The sequence below is a fragment of the Carassius auratus genome, unplaced genomic scaffold (genome assembly GCF_003368295.1).
Source record: "Carassius auratus strain Wakin unplaced genomic scaffold, ASM336829v1 scaf_tig00013688, whole genome shotgun sequence".
NCBI lineage: Eukaryota > Metazoa > Chordata > Actinopteri > Cypriniformes > Cyprinidae > Carassius > Carassius auratus.
Genome location: NW_020524428.1, coordinates 150,588 through 172,484, shown reverse-complemented (window position 1 = coordinate 172,484; position 21,897 = coordinate 150,588). Strand labels below are relative to the sequence as shown.

Genomic DNA, 21,897 nt, shown 5'->3' with positions numbered 1-21,897 from the left:
TTTTTCTTTCAGAATTAAATTTAGCTTTGAAAACGTCTATGTGGTTTAAGAGATATAATGGTTTTATAAAAAGGCCTTCGGGGTTATCAAATTTAATCGCAGCTTTAGAATAACTTATCAAATCTTTGCTATGAGTAAAACTTAACTCACTTAAATCTTGAAAAACATTGAGAGGTACCCTCCTCATTCTGTGTTTATAGAAGTTATATTTCTAAATAAAAAACGGTCGATTATTTTGCTTAATTGTGCCAAAATAGTATTTCTATTAATTATAACGATCACAGTGCGCTATTCTTTAGACTCGCCCCTCCAAGCCCCGCCCCTTCACGTTGTATTTCCACAGTATAAAAGGTAAGGTCGTACTCATTTGAAAAATGAATCCACAAATTTCTCTTCAACAGCAGCTACACCATAAAACTTAGGCAAACCCGAAAGTTCAATTCGAAAGAAGGTTGCGCATTTTTTTTTTTCTGAACCATTATAATGTCTATAGCAGCTAACCTGCTGGCTTTTTATTCCAAAATAAGGTGGATATACGCATAGAGCATTTTACAAGTAAGAAAGGACACACAGGTTTTACTTTATATAAAAGTTCAATGCAGTTTATTGAAAAATATATCACTCACCCCAGTGCAAGAAAATAGCTATGCACCAAACACTACATAAAAACGCAAAATACAAGTGCTAAAAATATACAATTTAAAATTTGAGAATATACAGCTCCAGTCTACTCAAATATTAGAAATAATTGAGGTATAGCTAAGGAAACAAAAATAAGTAATTATCTGCAGCCTTAGGCATTTTATTTAGCAAATTCTATAACTCACAAAAAGCAAAGAACGTCAACAGGCGAAAAAGACAATGCAATTAAATACTTCCTGAATGAGAAACTGTTGGAGTTTGTGCGGAAAACGCTTCAAGGATTTACCTCAAACCTTCAACAAGTCAAGGCAGAGCAGGAACGCTTAAAACCTGTTCCGGGATCGATTTAAAACATCACCTGAAATGCAGATCGCGGGCTGGTTTTATACGCATGACCACTGTTTGCGTAACGGCAGAAGTTAGTGAGAAAAAACAACAAAAAAAAAAAAACACCTTTTCTAAAGCACATACAGCAGTTAAACAGCGAAGCAAATAAACAAAACTGAAAATACAGGGATAATATCTATTAATTTCAGAGGTTATTAAAATTTAGTCAAACTTATCAAAATGGATGAAAAAAAAAAATATTTCAATGCACGCTGAGTTTTTACGTAAATTACTACTAGGTTAAAATTAATAATTTTTGGATTAAATTTAGATAATTACCAATAAAGACCGTTCTATAAACGATTAAATAAAGCCAAAATGTAAATTTTGTGCGCTAGTAAAGCTACAGCACCTTAAATTCACGGATTTTGATAGCATTTTTTACAAAGGCTTGTTAACATCATGAATGACGAAAAACTGCTGGCCAAAAAAGAACGATTAATGTTGCAAACAGCTTTATAGTGCATAGCTAGTTCATGTACATTTTGACTTTTTACGGAAATTACTATTAGGTTAAAACAAATCTATTTTTAGATTAAATTTAGTTAGTTACCAATAAAGACAGTACGATAAAAGATTAAATAAAGTCAAAATGTAAGCGGTTTGTGCGCTAGTAAAGCTACAAAACCTTAAATTCACGTATTTTAATACAAAAAGCTTCTTAACATCATAAATGACAAAAAACTGCTGGAAAAAAAAAGTTGAAAAATTAACGTTGCAAACATCTTCATAGTGCATAGCTAGTTCATTAATTGTTTTTTGACCATGTAAATTACAAATAGGTTCAAATGAATAAATTTTTAAATAAAATTTAGTTAGTTACCAATAAAATCAATTACTAGATTAAATATAGTTAGCTACCAATAAAGACAGTACGATAAAATATTTAATAAAACCAAATTGTAAAAAAAATGCGCGCCAGTAAAGCTACAAAACCTTAAATTCACGGATCTTAATAGCATTTGCACAAAGGTTTGTTATGATCATGACAAAAAAACCGCTGGCCAAAAAAAGTTGAAAGATTAACGTTGCAAACATCTTCATAGTGCATAGCTAGTTCATTTAAATTTAGTTAACAATGGTACAGTAAAAACATTACTGTTACAGCAACTTAAACTCATGGATGTTAATATGAAGGCTTGTTAACGACAACGGATGGAAAAACCTGTTGGGATATTAGTGTTGCGAAAATCAAACAGTAAAGTTTGTTTAAACTTTGTTAGCACTAACGAAGATACAGTAAAAACGTCAAATACACAGATCATGCACAACTGGATCATTTTAACAGAATTAAAAAAGCATCATAATCTCAAATTATTGCTTGCAAAAAAACATTAGCCAAAATTGTAACCGCTCATAGATAGTTCAATTGAATTTAGTTAACGCTAACGAACTGCTACGGCACTTACAGAGCTTAACATTTGCACAAAAGTTTGTAAACATCATGTATGGTGAAAAAGTTATAAAAATAGTGCATAGCTAATTTCATCTACATTTAGTTAGCATAAACGGTGGTACAAATATCAAACATCATAGCACTGATCATAACGCAATGGGACCGTTTTAACAGGATTCTAGAGCCAGTGCTTTTGGATAAATCATCGTAATGACAAAATACCGCTTGTGATAAAATTGAACATAATGGTGCATAGATAGTTCATTTAAATGTAGTTAATGCTAACAATTGTAAAATGCTACTGCTACAGCACCATCCTAAATAACATTCGTTCAAAAGCTTGTTAACATCAAATGGCAAAAAAAAAAAAAAAAAACTTGGGATATTGACGTCCGTTGAATTCCGTTAGCGGTAATGATGGAACAGTAAAAATGTAAAATGCTTTTATAAAGCAATGGAATCATTTTAAACGGGATTCTAAAGCCAGCGTTTTCGTATAAATCATCTCATTTTTAACTGTACATTTTAATTGTGCATAGCTATGGTTCATTGTGCTGGTGATGGGTACAAGGAGGCAATGATACGTCAATTGAAGTGGCTCTGGCTAAAACACGACTAGAATAATTTTACTCGTAAATAAGATGATCACAATTCGGAAGAAATAACAACAACAACGTATAGAAGTCGAGTGGCTAGATAGAGGCAAATCACCAAACAGGGCCAAATCAAGTAGCGGTGTTCAATCAAGGTAGAGGCGTTTCCATCGATCTTAAAAAAACCTGATGTATTTGTTAAATATATAAAAAAATTAAATCCATGTTTCATTCGTTGAATTCTGTCCCACCGATATCAGTGTCAACACCGCCCGCTGCTGTATCCGGGGAAGAGCTGGATGAGAATGGCTTGGAGAGATTTGTTCACCGTCATTTGGTAGTTTTTGCCCAAATCGTGTCGGCAAGCCGGACAGGTGTAGACCTCTGCTTTGAAAGACCGCTGAAGGCATTCCTGCAAGAAGAAAATCATTAATGTCTTATTCATAAACTTACAAACTAGCACATATGTAATGAAGATCTGAAACCCTCATTTGTTGTCATAAACCCCAAAAGCAGACATATTTATTTTGATGCTAATGTGATAGAAGTACAACATCCAGCAAATTTTCAGTTTTTATACATTTCAGAGATCGCACTCACATTTTGAAATTAAAATAAATTATTTTAATTTTGAATTTAATTTATATTACTTTTTTTTTTACAGGCTTGTGATGAAATTACATAAAAAAAAATAACAAAAAGTATAATTTAAATATTAAAATGGTACAATTAAAACCAAAATATAATTAGGATCAAAATAAATGCATATTAAATAGTATAAAAATAAAATAACAGTATATAAAAATTACTTATTAAACAGTAATAATAAATAAATAAAATATATATTTTTTTTTACATAACTAAAATGTTAAGTACAATTAAAATAAATTTATTCAAATAACTAAACTACGAAAGTATATTTAAATACTATACATAAAAAGTGATTGAAATATAGCATAATTACATTTTATATAATAGCTAAAATATAACGTTTACTAAAGAAAATTTTTAAATAAATAAGATGGAGTATAGTTAAAGAATTTATAAAGCAGAATTAAAACTAAAATACATTAAATTATGTGAAACAAAATATAATAAAAAATTAGCAGCTAAAATGCAACTTTAAAGCAAAATTAAAATGACCAACAAAACTATGATTAAAACGAAGAACTAAAATACAAAGTATATTTAAAATAAATTGTATTTTAATTAATAATGCATGTAAATAAACTTAAATTAAGATTAATGACTAAATAAAAGGCAACTGAAATACATGTATTTTATGTATTTATTCAGAATTTCAAGGAATTCCATGCATTCAAAGGAAAACTGAATAGCTTTCTATAGTCCACTCTTAAGTCCATTGTTGCAATATAACACAAGTTTGTTTGTGGTTTCTTCTCTTACCCTGCAGACGTTGTGTTGGCATTCTGTGGTGATGGGCTGGAAGACGACTTCTTGGCAGCAGATGCATAGGAAAACCTCCTCCACTTTGTTGATGAAGCGCTAAAGTGGGACAAACACATTATACCGACAATCATCCTCAGAAAGCACCTTAAATCACAAGACTCTGGTGTGTACGTACAGGTCCGAGGTTGAGAGACTGCATGGCTTCATCCCACAGCTTCTTGTTGAGCTCGTCCTCTTTGATCAAGGACTTCTGCTCTTTGCTCAGTTTGTAGGCCTCCACTTTCATCTTCTTAGGCGTGCTTTTGGCCGGAGAGCTCTTTTCATCCACTACGTTAGAGAAAAGTGAGGAAAAACCCGGAGTTGTCATTGTGTTTAGTCTTTATTAGGGATCCACCGATATAAAATTTTGGCCGATACCGATATTTTTATTTGAAAGCCGATAACCGATAAGTTGGCCGATAAACCTATATCCAAATTTTTATGTACTTTCTAAGAGCCCGATTATAAAAAAGGTCTCATCATTAAAAGCCACATCCCAAAGCACCCTAGTTTGAACAGTGTACATTTAAAAAAATAGTTTCACTCTCCCATTACCAAATTTCATCATAAAAAGTCTTACAAATAAATAAAATAATGCATTAATAGTGCAAACAAGTCGTCTCAAGTCAAGTGTTTTTGAAGGAAATAATGCATTATTTATCGCCTTTAAGGCCAAATTTTCTTACCGGGCCAATACTGATAACAGAAATTTGAGCATTTATCGACCGATACCGATATGGTGGCCGATATATTGTGCATCCCTACTCTTTATCAAACTAAGATGTTTTCACCTACCGGTTTGGGATTTCCTCTTCCTCTTGCCTTTGGTGGGCGTTTCCTCAACGTCTTCGTCGTTTTTGTTCTCTTTCTCCTTTTCTTTCGCAGCCACGGCTTCCAGATAACCTTCTGGATACTGAAGCACGGGGAATGAGGATTAGCGGACAGATCTCGTGAGGAAATAACTATTTAGGTGTGAAATGTGAGTGAAATCAGGCAGACTTTACCTGCATGCTGAGACCCAGTTTCTTAACGCGCTCTTTTCCGTCGCGGGTCCATGGAGCAGGTTCATCATCGTTGCGTTTCAGCAAATATCTCCAAACGAGGAAGCCGGACTTGCCTTTCTCTGGCCAGTACTTAACCACCTAATAAACACACTGATTAGTTAAGGATTCCTGCAGTATTATTTAAGACTTTAAAAGACCCTTTTAAGACCAACTAAAGATGATAAGGAATAAGTTACAGGATCCATCATGTTGTCCAAAAGAGTTATTAGCAACACCTCAAAGCTAAAAACTTAGAGTATTACAATATTATAGATTATTAAAAATCTGAATTAGTTTTTATTTGCTGATCAATTTTAATGTTTGTTTTAGTTTAAAAAAAAATAAATGAGATGTTTTTTTTGCAGTGCAAAATGTAAATTTAAAAAACTTCCTGCTCTGATTTAAGACCTTTTAAAATTGTTTAATCTGTGGAAGGGTGCATTAAGGCTTTAAGAGCGGTTTAATACACACAGACACCCTGTGAAAACCCATCATGCTCAAAACACCAGGAATCGCTCGCCTTGTAAATGCCGTCGTATCGGTTGCCGTCTTCAGGACAGAACTTGCTGTGTTTGCGTCCTTTAGAGCTGCGCACGACTCTCACGGGTTTCCCAGCCTTCCAGTCTTTGGCCTCAGCTCCTTCTTTCTCGTTCACCGCCGCGTTGCAGTTCAGAGCAAGAGCCCTGCAAACAACAACAACTATAAAGACTTAAAAACAGGAGAATGCACACAAAATCTATCCAATTTTTGTTCCTCTTTTGATGCAATATTCATTAAATCTTTAACACTTATTTTCCAGATTATTTCTAAAAAGCAGCTTTGTATAAAGCACTATATTTACTAATAATTCCGCACGATTTAAAAGCCATGATCCAACTACATGTTATTAAATGTGTTAAAAACACGCTTCATTTGGATGAGATCTTACTGCATTTTCAAATGTGTCTAACCTTAGTTTGCGTCACTCAGACTATGAATATAATAAAATAGGTTAAATAACAATCATATTAATGATGGTAAAAATAAATAAATGTGAATGTTTTATACAATATAAAAGAATTCAGTTCAAGTGTTTGTTTTTTCTAATTACTTTATAACAAATTGTTTTCTTTGGTTCAGTGTATATCACTGTAATATAATAAAAAATAAATAATAATCTGAATATTGAACTTTGATACATTATTAAAGTTATAATTCAATTAATTGTGTCCGTTGTTAAATGTTAAAACTTATTTTTACTTGTTTATCCTTTTTAATAATAAAACGAATACTTTTTAGGGTTTTCCCATGATCAAAAATCTAGTATTATTAACTATTAAACTAATAATTTATTTAAACTAATAATAATGGAAACTATAATTAAACAATCTAAATTGTATAATTTATAATAAAACAAGTACTTTTTAGGGTATCTATGATTTATAAAAAAAATAATAATAATAACCTTGACATTGTTATTTACTTGGCAGTCAATGGGAGTCACAAGCCTCCCGGTTTTCATCCAAAATATCTTAAATTGTGTCCCGAAGACGAACAAAGCTATAATGGGATTGGACCGACATGGGGGTAAGTGATTAATGACAAAATTTTCATTTTGGGGTGGAGTATACCTTTAAGAAAACCTGGCACGGTAACGTTATAATTTTTAGTTTTGGTACCGACTTGGTACGAAGACTTACCGAAGTCTTTGACAAAAATAATGGAAAATATAAATTTAAAAAAAATATTAAAAAATAAATTAACTAAAATGGTGTTCATTATTAAATATAAAAAATAATTTCATTGTTTTGCATTGTTCAGTGTAAAATAACTATCACTATTACTATTAATAATCCAGATTTTATATTGCATTTCTATCTGAACACTGGTTTATCATCGCATCTCGTAAGTTTTTCGGCTGCTCTCTCGCACCTGTTCATGTTGGTGAGCTTCTGATCGCAGGACTGCTCGGCCGTCCGCTTGTTTCCTGAGAGGTCACGACCCCCGGAGCCCGTGTAGGTGAACTCCTTACCATCGTCCTGATAAAGACAAGAGTCACAAGTGAACAGACGAAGAACTTCTCAAAGGACAGTTTGGGGCGAGAATCTACAGACGTACCACATCGTCTTCATATCCTCCGGCAAGAACCAGTGAGTAAGCGCCGTCATTACTTCTGCCGTGAATCCCAGCGACGTGAGGCCTGTGAATGCCAGACTCACTCACCTGAGCATCAGAAACACAACAAGATCACGTTCATCTCCATTCATGACAATCAGGAAAAAACAGGACTCACACTCACCTTTTGACAGACTAATGTAAACATTTTCAATGTTTAACTACTGAATTATTAGTGCGGCGTTAGAGAACTTAAGAGACATTTAAGTCTATATCGTTTTAAATAAGTGAACATTCAAATAAGTACATTTGCGAATAAAAAAAAAAAAGTCTGTTTGAAAGTTTAACTATATTAAATATGTAGCATCATTTACATTTGATAAAACGGTGATCAAATAAACGATTAGCTTGGTAATTATACAATTTTACAGAAATTTGTAACAAACACTGTAATTGTTTCAAACATATTTATAAACTAAACTTGAATTGTATAATAAATGATTAGTTAATTAATAAATGAAAGCTAATTGTTAAGTTTGTAGAAATGCATAATTTAGATGAGAGAAATTTATTTTTTATTTTATTTTGCATTTTTGTATTCCGTTATTTAACTAATAATGGAAATTATATTTAAAATTCTTTTTAATTTTTTACATAAAACTAATCCTTAAAACTAGTACTAATAATTGAAACGGACTTACACAAATATATATATACGCATATATTATGTCAGCATCAAAGGCTATTTTTGTGGCAAATACCATAAAAAACAAAAAAAAAACAAAACAAACAAACAAATAATTTATAAAAAAAAAAAAAAAAGATTTTTTAAATTAACATGATAATTTGTAAACTTTTCCTGCCAAAATTTTACAATTCTAAAAAAATACAATAAAAATAAAATAAATAATAATAAAAAATAAAAACACTTATTGCATCTTTATTGCAAAAAGAGCTTTCTCTGTACATTAAAAGCTGGACAGTCAAATAAAATGTGCTTAACAGAAAGGGGAACTTTGCAGAACAGTTTAAACCTATATATTAACACACATATACATACATATACAGCCTCGACATTAACGCTTGTCCAAGTGGATTTTGTAAAGGGGCAAGTGAAGGAATTGTATTTGCCCGACCAGACAAGAAACCGGATTAAAATTTTAATAACAAACAATAACTAGGGCAGCACCGAAACTTTGGCCGAATGATTCAGATTTTATTATTTTCAGTGTAAACGGTGACTAATAACAGATTATGTATTGACAGTATCAAGGTCGAGTCAGTTGAGGCTCGTGCAGCTTTCTCACGGAGAAATCAACACTATTAAAAATAAAATAAAAAAAGATAAATATTCTATATAACATATGTAAAAATCACACGACTAAGACTCATGTTTTCCAGGCATTCAGCACGAATGCAAATGTGATACTGAGTTTATACAACTAACTGCCTTACATTTTAGACATTACTGATCATTTTTGCTCCACTTTACAAAAACTACAACGCATATTTTCCGTTGTTGTAATAATGTAAAATGTGTGAAAAATTATGTGTTTCTGAACCGAGTATGATAGCATGTTCTAGTACACCCCACAAAAAAAAAAATCAAGACCTTGTAAAAGAGCATAATAGGACCCCATCAAATTTAAGAATTTTACGTAAATGGTGACGCGTACATTTAATCAGGTTAGGAAAATATTGTTAACTTAAGTTTGGATTAGTACAACTTCAAAGGCAACTTTCTCAGTGTTTTATATTTATTTTTTTGCTCCCTCAGATTCCATTTTCCAACAGTTGCATCTCCTCGGCCAAATATCGTCCTCATAACAAACCAAACATCAATGGAAAGATGATTTATTCAGCTTTCATGTCATGTAAAAATCTCAATTTACAAAAACCATTGACCCTCATTACTGGTTTTGTGGTCCAGGGTCACATCCTTTCTGAGGTTTGTGAGCATAAACAGGATAAACTCGAGTGGATTAGAGATGCCCACCTGTACTCTGAATTTCCACAGCGTTCCCACTGGGACTCCAGGAACAGGGCCGTAATGATTGGAGGGAACGATGGTGCACTGTTTAGTGCGGCCGACACATGCCATACCCTGCAAAACACAACACCAGTTTCATAAACGCTTCATGTGAACCAATCCCACCCCTGTGTTTGAGGATTCGTCCGTCTGAAAAACACCTTCCCCCAGTCCCTCTGACTGGACGAGCTCGCCGACGCCATCTTGGCCTTCTTCTTGCTTTCCTTCAGCTTCTCTCCTGCTAGAACAACTTCGCTGGCATCGTTACGGCATTCAGGACAATACCTGCGAAAAAAGACATGTATGGTGGAATCGACAGGTTTAAATGTATTTATTTTTATGCTTAATTTGGTCAAACAATTTGCACAATGGCTTAATGAGCAATTAAATGAAGGCAAAAACTTTTCTTTTCTCTTTTTTTTTTACAAACATTTTGCACATTTATTTTGCCAGAAGATTATTGGTTCAAATTTGATTTAAAAAGTTGATTTAATGTTGCTTTGAATGAACGTATAAGATAAAAGACAAGTAATAAGTGAAGAAATCGTAACAAGAATAGTTTTGTTTTATGAACACTTTATTGGTGTTTTTTTAAATTCATCAATTTACAAATGATAGTTATACCAAACTATTTAATAGTTTTAAATACTTAATATTTAAATATTGCATAAAGTTGTCTTTCTTCATTAAATAATTAAATTAAGTTGGTAGATAAATTTGAGAACCCTTGCAAACATGAAAACAAGAGCTAAAGCTAACAGTTGTTTGATTTTGGCAGAAGTTTTTTGGTTCAAATCCCGCAAATATCGATTTTTTTGTTGCTTTGGATAAATATATTGGATAAATGATGAGTAATTAACTGATTACGGAGAAATCTGCAATTATTTTATGAACGTGAATTTTAAAACTTAGTTTAACAATTATTGCAAATATATTTAAATATTGTACAAACAACTTTATAAGTGTTAATTAACGAATAAATTTTCTTCATTATACAATTATAACAATTACGTTTGTAGATACATTTATACAAACTTTAAGCATGAAACCACAGCTAAAGCTAACAAGTTTGATTTCAACAGTTGTTTAAAATCCCTAAAGAGTATTTATTGTTGCTTTGGATGAACATGTTCAATAAATGAGTAATTAGTGATGCAGAACTTGTTTACTAGTCCTTGTTCCGAAAATGTTTTTACAAACACTTTGTACAATTTTATTTATTCCATTTTAGAGCCTAGTGTAACAAATCTATGCAAAGTCTTATCTATGTACAATGAAGAAAAAGTTTGCTGTAGTCCACTTTGATACAATTGAAATATTTAAGTTTGTAGCTAAAGAGACCAATTTAGCATGAAAACAGAGCTTAAGCTAACAATTTTGTTGTTGGTTCGAATCCTTTTAGAGTCAATTTATTGCCACTTTGGAAGAATGTATTAAACGAGCAATTAGTGACAGATTTACACAAATTCAGCGATTTACAAATCATATTAAAAATTGTTACACGAACCTATGTAATTGTTTTAAATAGCTTTAATATTTTAATATATTGTAGAAAAAAAATTGTACAGAAAATGTTTACTATAACAAACTTTATTATACAATACAAATATTTAAATTTGAAGATAATATTGAGAAACTTTGTCACCAGAAGGTTGTTGGTCCAAATCCCTCAAGAGTCAATTTATTGTTATTTTGGAAAAATGTATTAAATGAGTAATTAGTGACGGAGAACTAATTTACCAGTCTTCGTCAGAAGAATGTTTTTTTCAAGCGATTCAAAGAAATTGTACAATTTACAATGATATTAGAGATGGTTACACTAAGCTATATAATTGTTTTAAAGATCTTAAACATACTTAATCTTCAAAAAAAAAAAAAAAAAAAAGGTTTATGGAAAATGTCAACTATAACAAACTTTCAGGATCAAATTCAAATATTTAAGTTTGTAGATAAATTTGAGAAACTTTGTCACCAGAAGGTTGTTGATTCAAATCCCTCAAGAGTCAATTTTGTTACTTTGGAAGGATGTATTAAATGACCAATTAGTCATTTTAACAGAGAATTAATTTACCAGTCTTCATCAGATTCAGAATGAATTACACAAATTCTGCAATTTACAAATTATATTAAAGATTGTTACACTAACCTATGTAATTGTTTTAAATATCTTTAATATTTTTAAATAGTGTAAACAAAACGGTACCAAAAAAAGTTAACTATAGCAAACTTTCTTCATTATACAATTAAAATACATAAGTTCATAGATAAATTTGAGAAACTTTGTGTGTTTTTTTGACGTCACCAGAAGGCTGTTGGTTCAAATCCCTCAAGTGTTGAGATGTCGCTGCTTTGGACAAAACTATAAGATAAGCTTGTTTACCAGTCCTCGTCTTCTGGGATGGTGGAGAGCGGCGGGTTCAGGCAGTACATGTGAAAAGCCATGTCGCATTCGTCGCACAGCAGCTGTTTGTCGGGATCCTGCTTCACGCCACAAACGTGACAGTTGCATATGCGGCAGTTCTTCTTTGGGTCGTCTTTACAGACCTTGCACTCGGGTCCATTTGACCCTGATTTAACAAAAACAAGGCACTTTATAGTTTGTGCTCAACATACGGAGTCAGAATACTGCAAAATGTAAATGTTGGTTCGAAACGACACAAAGTCAGACTCACTCTTGAGAGGGCTGTCAGAAGAGGCCCCTGGACCCTCCAAACTTCCCGGCTCCTCGATCTTGTAGATTTCGGTTACGAACATGATTCGACAGTCATTGAGAGAATCACCAGCATCTCTGTAGAAAATGTTAATTAATAAAAACGAACAGCAAGACATTTAAATATCTTATTTTCTCAACGGCAAATTTTACACACTGCAATTGTTTGGTAACCAACAATTGGTAACCTGTTGGTAACCTGTTGGTAACCAACAATTCTCAAAATATCTTCTTTTGTGTTCAACAGAATAGAGAAGCTCATTTGGAACAACTGGAGGATTGAGTAAATTAGAGATTTGTCTTTTAGTTGAACTATCCCTTTAAAAGTCTAAATGTTGGCCTACCCGAGCAGGATCTTGCCGTAAACCTCACGTTGGGTGCGCTTCTCCCTCGTCCTCTGGATCTCGGCGTCGTACCAGTAGCCGCGCTCCTTGGGCTCATCAGGGTTGTAGTTCACCATCACGATCATGCCCGGCTCCAGCTGGTGCCACTGGTAGACGGTGCGCGCTCGCGGACGGACATCTTTCCCGCGCAGCTGCACCACGCCATTCTCAGGGTAACTGCACAGAGCAAACCCACGCGATTAACAGTCACTGGCGTGGGATGATCAAACAGACCGTCTGTGATGAACGGTTTAAGATGCAGATGAAAGGAAAGACTGAAACTTGGAGGTGGTAACAGGCGCATGAAGCGCTCAATGATGAATCCAGGTGTTCAACATGATAAAATCAGTTCAAATTTGGAGGGAAAAACCCTGTATTTTGTAGATCATTTCAGCGGGTTTGGAAAAACAAAGTCACACTTGTCTGTTGTTAGTAAACTTAAAAGCTCAAGTCGATTCAACATTAAAATTAGGCCATAAAAACATCTTACTGAAAATGAATCTTTCCCCGCCAACATAAGTGGTCAGCAATTTTGATGATTTTCACAAGAATTTGATGACCTACAGTATATTTTGCTGTATGAATATCTGAATATGCAACATACCAATAAAGATCAAAGCCTCTACTTCTAAACAAAACAAAAAATATATATATTCTAGTTTAAAGCATTCCTTTATCAACACTTGAATATAGGTAGGTTTCATAAAAATGTATAATTGAACAAAAAAAAGTGAGAAAAATCTAATTTTTATCAAAAAATACATCTGGATAATATTCAGTATGATTATCAAAGCATAAATCCAGTAAATCCCTTCCATCACCTCCAAAGCTTGCACAGTCATTTTATTCCATAACATTATGCATTTTACATTTATATGCTGTCTACTGCTAATGATCGTAGAATTTTTTCATATGCATCCGTTTACATACGAGATAGCTTGTTTTTTTGTTTTTTTTTTATTCCTGTTCTTGTGTTTTTGTTGGTGTGGGAGGTTTGTACTCATACAGAAGATGTGTATTGGCAGTCTGAGTGTTTAACTCAATAAAAACACTTCAATGGCGGGAAAAGTCAACTTGGACTGATTCATGATGCAGTGATTCATTTAAGATATTTGATGCAGATTAATTTGGGTATAGTTACATTATAGAATCTATTTAACTTGCAGAAATATTCTCTCAATGTTGATGTTGTAAATTACATTGTTTCAAACCAATAACTCAATTTAATTTAATTATATTAAATTCAGACTACACTGATAACATTGTATATGTGTTTTTGCATTCAGCTCACAAGGACTCGATATAAAAGACGTTTCTTGCGATTATTATGCATGATTCTTTTGCATCGGAGAAGAAGATTCACAGTCAGGATTAATGCGATATGTACAGTAACTTAACATTTAGACTCACTCTTCGTATTTGACGTGATAAATTATATCCTCTTCTCCATCAGTGCCTACATCTTCATCCGAAGACTTTGTTGCTTTTGTCACATTGATGATCTGCGCCTCGAACCAGGCACCCATGTTTAGGTCTCGAGCATCCACAAACTCATTTATCTGGAAAAAAATTAAGAAATGACATTTACTATCTGATGGGGAAAAGCCAGCGAGACATTTGAAGTGGAATCGATCGAAATCAAATTTATTAAGTTAAGAGTCATTTTATGCAAGTTGTCACATTTGCCATTTTTTTTAGCGAACGAAACAACTTGTGTAAAAAGTGACTAACAAATATTAAACATTAGTTTGGATACATCAGAACGATTTTACAAACTCTTTATGAATGATTTACACAAATTACAATTTAGAGCCTAGTGTAACAAAACCATAAATATCTTTAAAATATTTAAATACTGAATCACTTTGGATAAAAGTGTCTGCTAAATGTACTGTAAATAAACAAAACTTTACTATAAAAACAATTAAAATGAATTTCATTTTACAAAGTGAAAATTTAATTGTATAAATATCTAAACTTTAGATATAACAAAAAAACATTGACTATCCCAAAAAAAGAAACAAAGTTTGTTCATTACAGCATTTAAATATTACGTTTGTAATTGATTTAAAATACAAGAGAAACTTAGCAAGAAAAACGTCAAAACGAAACAAGACGTTAATAGTGGAATCAACAATTTATAATATGCTCACTGAACGCAACAATTTGCACAAGTGATTTTACAATTTGTTCAAAATGCAAAAGTAAATGGTTTTACAAATGCTTAACCAATTTACAAATTTAACAAATCGAGAAAAGATTTAAGACCCTAACATAACAAAAAAAAAATATATACACAATTCAAATATATTTAATATATAAATATTACAAACAAAACATTTTAAAAAATATTACATAAAAGCTCATTAAAAATGAATTTGTTTATTATATAATTAAAATCACTTGAGGCCAACGAGATGTTTATAGTGGAATTAAATGTGACACGGTTTCTAATATTAATAAAGCGATGATTTACTCACCTTGTAAAAGCCAAAGCCAGGGTGGATGAGGTCCGGCGCATCGGTCTGTCCCGAGGTCCCAGCGCTCTGGCTGTCGCTCTCGCCGTGTGTGGAGCTCTTATCCGACTCGCTCTGGGCCGATCCGCAGCCGGAGTCGGAGTCGGACAGCTCGGCCTCTTTGTCCTTCGGCAGCGGTGCCTGACGCACTAGAAGCTGCACGATGTCGTTTAACCCGACGTTATAATCGAAGAGCGTGTGACCGTCTTCCATCTATCAATGACAAAGAGAACCTTATAACAACAAACACAAAAAACACTGGTTCATTTTTTAATCAACTCATCAATTTAAAGAGATAGGTCACCCAAAAATAAAAAGATGATATTTTGACGACTGTTTGCAATCAATGTTTTTTTTCTACTGTGGAAGTCAATGGTAACTACCAACTGTTTGATTATCAGCAATCTTCAAAATATCTTCTTCTATGTTCAACATAAAGCAACTCGTTCGGGTTTGGATTGACATGAGGGTGAGTAAATGACAGAGTTTTAATTTTTGGGTAAGCCAGACCCCTTTAAGCCAGATAAAACCAATCCCTGCCCACATTAGAGAAGTAAAATGGTTTTTGAACCTGTTTGCCCCTGTAAAAGAGTCGCTGCCTCTGGGGTTCGATGGTGAAGAGCTCGGCGATCTTCACGCGAAGCTCGTCCACTTTGGTGAGCTTGGACAGAGAGTCGACCCGATGGGTCTCCTTGCCATCCATTGTGCGCACCTGGATCCACATGGCGGCAAACCTGCAACGAGCGACGTCAGCGAGTGAGATCGTTTCCCGCCTTGCTTTTTATAGTTCAGACAATGGCTCCGAGCCAAGACCTTCAAACGAGCAGGAAAAAGGTGTTCGTTTCACAGTGACGTGAGCAACACGGGCAGCTTTTTCCTCATTCGTCTCCTCCGGCACTTTTAGGGTTGATACTCTGAGAAGCTGCTCTAAAGCAATCTCTTTCTTCACGAATTTATGTAGAGTTGTTACCTTACAAAAGTCATGCATTAGCATGATACAGCGATGCTACCGAATGGTAAAACCCAAGATACTTTCATTTCAACACCATTTGACCAATATTTTCCATTAGTTTTCCAATTTACAAGTTTTCCATGAATGTCCGAATATGGAGTATGTGTATATAATGAGACTAAATTATTACAATGGTATTACAAACATATGCTAAAGAACACTAATGTAAAGCATGGCTTTACCAAGGTATATGCCTAAAAATAAATTTGGTCTTGCTATGGTACATACCCAAAAAAACAATGCTTTACAATGGTTTATGCCCATAAAACATGCTATTACCAAAGTACATGGCAAAAAACAACAACAACAACAACATGGTATTACCAGGACACATGCCCAAGTACATGATATCACCAAACTACATGCCAGATAAACATGGTATTACCATGGGCCATGCCCAAAATGTGGTTTTACCAAAGTATGTGCCCCAAAAACATGGCATTGCCAGGCTACAAGCCAGAAAAACATGGTATTACCGAGCTACATGCCAGAAAAACATGGTATTAACATAGTGCATGCCCAAAATATGTGGTTTTACCAAGATGCCCAAACAAGACTGGTACAAAACCATGATTTCACCATGCTACCCGTCAAGATTCAGTTTCTTATTCGCCATTCCTACAGGCGAAATAGTGTATAATAGAGTTTTTTTTTTAATTGTTTACATCTCAGCTCTTCAAACCAAGCCTGCTATTGGCGGAAATACACCCCTAACGTCACTCAATGGCACTGCAGTGGGTGAAATAACATCAGTCTTTGTGTTGACGACTTTAAACCAACAACAGGAAGCTGGAATGAGTCTTGACCTTCAGAAATGAGTCTACTTGAGGTTTATTGGTAGGAATCAGTCACTTCAAACGGGAATGATTTAATTAAAGGTTGTGCGCTGGTCATGACGTGGGTGGTCTTGAATCAAAAACTCTTAAAATTACAAATATAAACTACGACAAATTGAAGACGAGTGGAAATACTAATAATTTATTATTTTAAATTACATATAATGAGTTTAAGTAGCACAGACCCATTCAGAATTCCTACTTCAGGGTATTTGTCCAATATAAATACATTCAAAAGACATGTAAGACAAAGACAGAAAGTCAAATACAGGAACGTGTAAAAAGCACTAAATATTATATAAATATTACACTTTAAATTATATAAATATTAACATGCACACGATAAATATACAAGTTTATTAATATTTATACAGTAAAATAAGGCGCGTTCGCACGGTTTCATAAACAATAACTTTAAATAAAAACCGAAACTGGATCTTTACCTGTAAACTTCCTCTTGGGAACAGAAGACGTGATTTTAATTCAATCAAAGTGCTAAAAGTGTAAAAACGTTGCACTTTTGTTACAGTTCAACCCCGCAGAGAAACACACTAAACCTAGGGCTCGAATCAATAAAAGTGTGTTCAACAACGTGTTCCCCTCCCGCCGCGGGCACGGCGCGCCGCTGATTGGAGGAGCGGACTTCCGAGCCGCTCGCTGATTGGTCGGGGCGCGCGTCACTTACGCGCGTTGATGGAGTTTAGGCTCAGCGCGCGAAACCCTGCTCTCGTTGTTGCACATGCTCGGCTCCGCTGTAATCTCGCGAAATCTGGCGGGAAATTAAATAATAAAAGCACACGCTAAAAGAATCACTTATTTTTAATAATATATATATATATATATATAATTAACATGTGTTTACTAAATGCAAGTAAAATAAAATATTTAAATATATATTGAACATCAAGTGATCAACACGTAAACAATTTTGAATTATCTTAGAATTAATAATTATAATATATATATGGCCATTTAAATCACATGTGGAAAAGTCACGGTTATTTTTAATTTTTATTATTATTGTTTATTCGTGATTACAATGCTCGTTTTTTATTTGAAAGTTTGGTAATGTGATAAATAAATAGCCTAAATAATTAAAAACATTCCTACTGCCATCCTCTGGTCAAATTGAGCCCTACAGAAGTCCACGAAGTATAACTTCTTCCGCATTTACAAGAGAACGCGAAATGTAACCATTCAGTCTTTGGAAACACCCCTGTGTCACTTAATGTTTGAGATACAAAACAACCCCAAAACGGCGTCTTTATGTCGGACAATCGGTCATTTGCTTCTAATTTACCGTGTGTGCTGTGAAGCTCTCAACGTATGTTTCTGTTTCTCAGTTCCTGCTTTTGGATGAATGCAGAACTATAACAAAGGTAAGACACACGTTTTTTATGCTTCTTTGTAATGTTTATAAGATACATATGAATGACGTAGTACATATTTATACGTTATTTGGTCAAACGTGACGTATGACGGTCATTTTAGACTTCGCTCTTTAAAGAAAAGAGTCGATGAATACATCAGAAATCCATTTGATTATTTATACACCATTTATGATCTAGTCAGCGATCCTAGATAACAGGGAACGTTTTCAGAACGTAAATTGTAACGTTGTGGCAAGGTTCTCTCGAAGTTATGAACAAAAGTTAATATATAACGCTCGTTCAAGGTTCTGCTAATAATGTTCGCAAAACGTTAGCACAAAAACATTAAAGCATATTTTTTTATAAAACATATTGGTCTGATGTTTTTAAATATTGCCACTTGCTTCAAAGAACGTTCAAAAGTAACGTTTCCGTAATGTTCGCAAAATTCTAAAACCAAACGTTCCCTTAACGTTTGCATAAAACGTTTTTAAAACATTGAAATAACGGGACGTTTTGAACGTTTAGAGAACATCTGAAATTACAAAATGATAAAACGGTTCTCTTAATGTTAACATAACCAAGAACTTTTAAAAAACGTTTAAAACTAAATTATATTTTGAACGTTTAGAAAACATCCAATAGTAATGTTTTCCGTAATGTTCACAAGTTGATAATATGAGATTTCCTTAACGTCTGCTTATAACATTTAAAAATAAACTTTCGGAGAACATACAGAAATAACGTTTTAAGAGGAGTTTGAACCTGTGATATATTCTTCGGGGGATTAAAGGAAAATACAATTAAAAAGTGTTTTTTTTTGCATATGAAATCTTTATATTTTTGTTAGCTGGGGGAATATTAATATTTAAAAATTGTAATCGTCTCATAACTTTCACTTTTTCTTTCAGCATTCAGAAGCTCAAGCTCATCTAAGTGACTTCACATTGATTGGAATGGCTTGAACATGTAATGTGAGCGCACATATTCACGTATGATCATCTGAATCTGCATAAACAATGGCAGATGGTGGAGTAGAGCTTATGAATCAAGGGTTTGCAAATCTGGCCAAGGCATTTGAGATCCTTTCCCAGGCTGGGCCGGAACGATGGCTCAGTCTGACGTTAAAAATGGAGCGCAGTCGGGCCGAGGAATTGGTGAATGCCATGTGCTTGATTCTCCTTAAGAGGATTGGAGATGCGCACACTAAGCTAACGGCTAACAGCGACAGCAGCATTGGAAAATACTTGGCCGAAATGGTCAGATTGCATGGAGAACGTGTCAACAGTAGCCACATTGGTGGCTTTAAGTCAACAGACGCCAATACATTATTGGATATCGCCAGAATTTTTGCCATTTTGGTGCAGGAGAGATTGTGCGACAAATCGTTACGAGATCAAGCATACTGCGAGGCTCTTGCATCGAGCAGAGCGGCTGGTTTGCCATCTTTATACCTCGAGGAGGAAGTAAAGCAAGTCTGCGGGCCTGACATTATCAACGAATCCAACACCGAACTTCCTACTGAAACGTACAATTTGACGTCTCTAGAGCGACACGAAAGCCATCCATCATCTCAGCAATTAAGTTCATGCTATAGTCTCGAAATTAGCTTGCCAGGAGCTAAAGAGTCCAGTATGGACCAATCAAAGCCGATGAGTCTACGGACGCCAACAGATAGCGAAACTACAGCAAGCCAAGACCAACTACGACATCATGATAATAGATCAACTAATATTTGTGCAAAGGACCAGCTACCAACAGAGGAAGTCAATTGCACGACAAAGTCGAAGCAGTCTTTAGACGACAAATCAAGCTCCCAACTTGTGACATCCAAAAACACGAATCTCGATTTTTCGTCCACCCCAAACGATGGTGACAAACTTCGAGCTCAGCCACTAAACGCTACAGATCACAAACCGTCATCTCAACTTGACAGTTTTCGCTCTCTAGAACCGAGCCAAAGCGACGTGGAAGAAATGTTTTACGACTTTGTGATCCTACACGAACCTGAAGATGCAGACGAGGCGGAAAGACTCAGAAATAAACTTGAGAGTATCATCCGTGGAGTCGGCGCAACATTTTCCGATGAATTCGCGCAACCTGGGAAGTCAACGTTGCGATGTATGGAGGACGCCATTGAGAATTCGGCATACACGCTGCTGCTGCTAACCCAGAACTTCAACTCCAACCTCAGCGCAACCAGCGCAGATTCGGCGATCGTGAATTCGCTGGAAAACCACCACAAAATGAACTCTGTAATTCCACTGTTACCTCGCAATAACTGTTTGTCGCGCAAAAGTTTTCCGTTGGTGCTTAAGACGAAGGTTCCTCTCGATGAAAGCAGCAGAATGTTCGAACGCAACGCCCAAAAGGCCATCGCACGAGAAAAAGTGGCATTACAAAAAAAGGTTTGGAAGAGTAAACAGCACTGTAAGAAACTAGTCGAAGAACAGAAGAGACAACAAGAGGAGAACGCCATAAAAGCGGAGCTTCGGAAACACGAGGAACGATTAGCACGGATGAGACTAGAAAGCAAAATGCAGCAAAATAACATGTTTTATCCGACATCTGCACCGATGCATTCACCTCCGCCTCACGGGACGATGCACCATGGCGCATGCCAGCAGCAGCAGCAGCAACCGTCGTGCATCCACATCGAGAACGCTCAAAACGTTATGATCGGAAATCACTCAACCATGAATATCGACCATGCTAAAAACTCGCCCAATGAGTTTGATTCTTTAACCTGATGTTTAAAGTGTTTTATCACTAAAACAGGTGTTGTGAGAAATCACATGTGTTTCTGAAAAGAAAACTTGATTAAGCAAATCCGGTTTGCTTACATCTGGTTGCCTGATGTGTTTTTAGGGGGCGGGGTTTGGAGAATGCCTGATGATTGACTACAACTACCAAAAAGTACAAGAAATAGTGTTCCATATCATTGTATTAATTCAACATTAGGGCTGTCGGTATGTTTTATGGTGGATTATTGGTCTTTTTTTTTTTTTGAGTCTAAGCTTAATTTCCATGTTCAACATAATTCATATGGTTATTACAGTACATTTTTGCTTTAAAGATTATAAAGTTGATAAAGAAAGACACGTCAACTAAGAGCAAAACGGTGTTACTGTGAGGTAAAAGGTTGTTTTTTTTAGTAAAATAAATCAAATCATATGCCAGCATGGAAAATGTTTACATTTTTTTTGTGTGATTTATGGTAATGTTCTCTCGTGACAAACTATGCTAAATTATTCTGTAATTACTGTGGGGAATTTCTTAAGTTCTGAATAAACAATAAGCTTGTATAAAAATAAATTATGTGTTTAGTGGATTTTTATATGAACATTTAAAATTTGTATTTGTGGAATGACAACCTATTTCGGTCATAATAATAAATTAACTTTGACAAAACTTTTTTTTAAGAAATAAGAATTAGA

The 21,897-nt window shown here is 34.4% G+C and overlaps 2 protein-coding genes across 3 annotated transcripts; one reads left to right on the top strand and one right to left on the bottom strand.

Moving 5' to 3' along the window:
* Positions 1-574: 574 nt before the first annotated feature.
* LOC113074104 (E3 ubiquitin-protein ligase UHRF1-like) lies at positions 575-17,686 on the bottom strand. Of its 2 annotated transcripts, none has more exons than XM_026246832.1 (17): positions 17,534-17,686; positions 15,814-15,976; positions 15,207-15,455; positions 14,137-14,285; positions 12,688-12,903; positions 12,306-12,421; positions 12,014-12,200; positions 9,795-9,918; positions 9,601-9,708; positions 7,608-7,712; positions 7,422-7,528; positions 6,031-6,193; positions 5,472-5,609; positions 5,263-5,380; positions 4,604-4,755; positions 4,426-4,524; positions 575-3,430 (listed from the first exon to the last, which is right to left on the bottom strand). In XM_026246832.1, the coding sequence occupies exons 2-17, from the start codon at positions 15,964-15,966 to the stop codon at positions 3,281-3,283; spliced, it is 2,334 nt and encodes a 777-aa protein (XP_026102617.1). In that variant the 5' UTR covers positions 15,967-15,976; positions 17,534-17,686; the 3' UTR covers positions 575-3,280. The 2 variants fall into 2 exon arrangements, with proteins under 2 accessions (XP_026102617.1, XP_026102616.1); XM_026246831.1 differs by lacking the exon at positions 17,534-17,686 and adding an exon at positions 16,823-16,957.
* A 523-nt stretch (positions 17,687-18,209) lies between these two features.
* On the top strand, positions 18,210-21,775 carry LOC113074102 (TIR domain-containing adapter molecule 1-like). Its single transcript, XM_026246825.1, has 2 exons — positions 18,210-18,469; positions 19,372-21,775. Exon 2 carries the CDS (start codon positions 19,480-19,482, stop codon positions 21,208-21,210), a length of 1,731 nt encoding a protein of 576 aa, XP_026102610.1. The 5' UTR covers positions 18,210-18,469; positions 19,372-19,479; the 3' UTR covers positions 21,211-21,775.
* The last annotated feature ends 122 nt before the right edge of the window (positions 21,776-21,897 follow it).

Coding starts and splice junctions, on each gene's coding strand:
- LOC113074104 (XM_026246831.1), bottom strand. Junction 7,529..7,607: donor GAGGATATGAAGACGATGTG/GTACGTCTGTAG, acceptor TGTCTTTATCAG/GACGATGGTAAGGAGTTCAC. Junction 5,610..6,030: donor GATACGACGGCATTTACAAG/GCGAGCGATTCC, acceptor TGTGTTTATTAG/GTGGTTAAGTACTGGCCAGA.
- LOC113074102 (XM_026246825.1), top strand. CDS start 19,480: ATGGCAGATGGTGGAGTAGAGCTTATGAATCAAGGGTTTGCAAATCTG.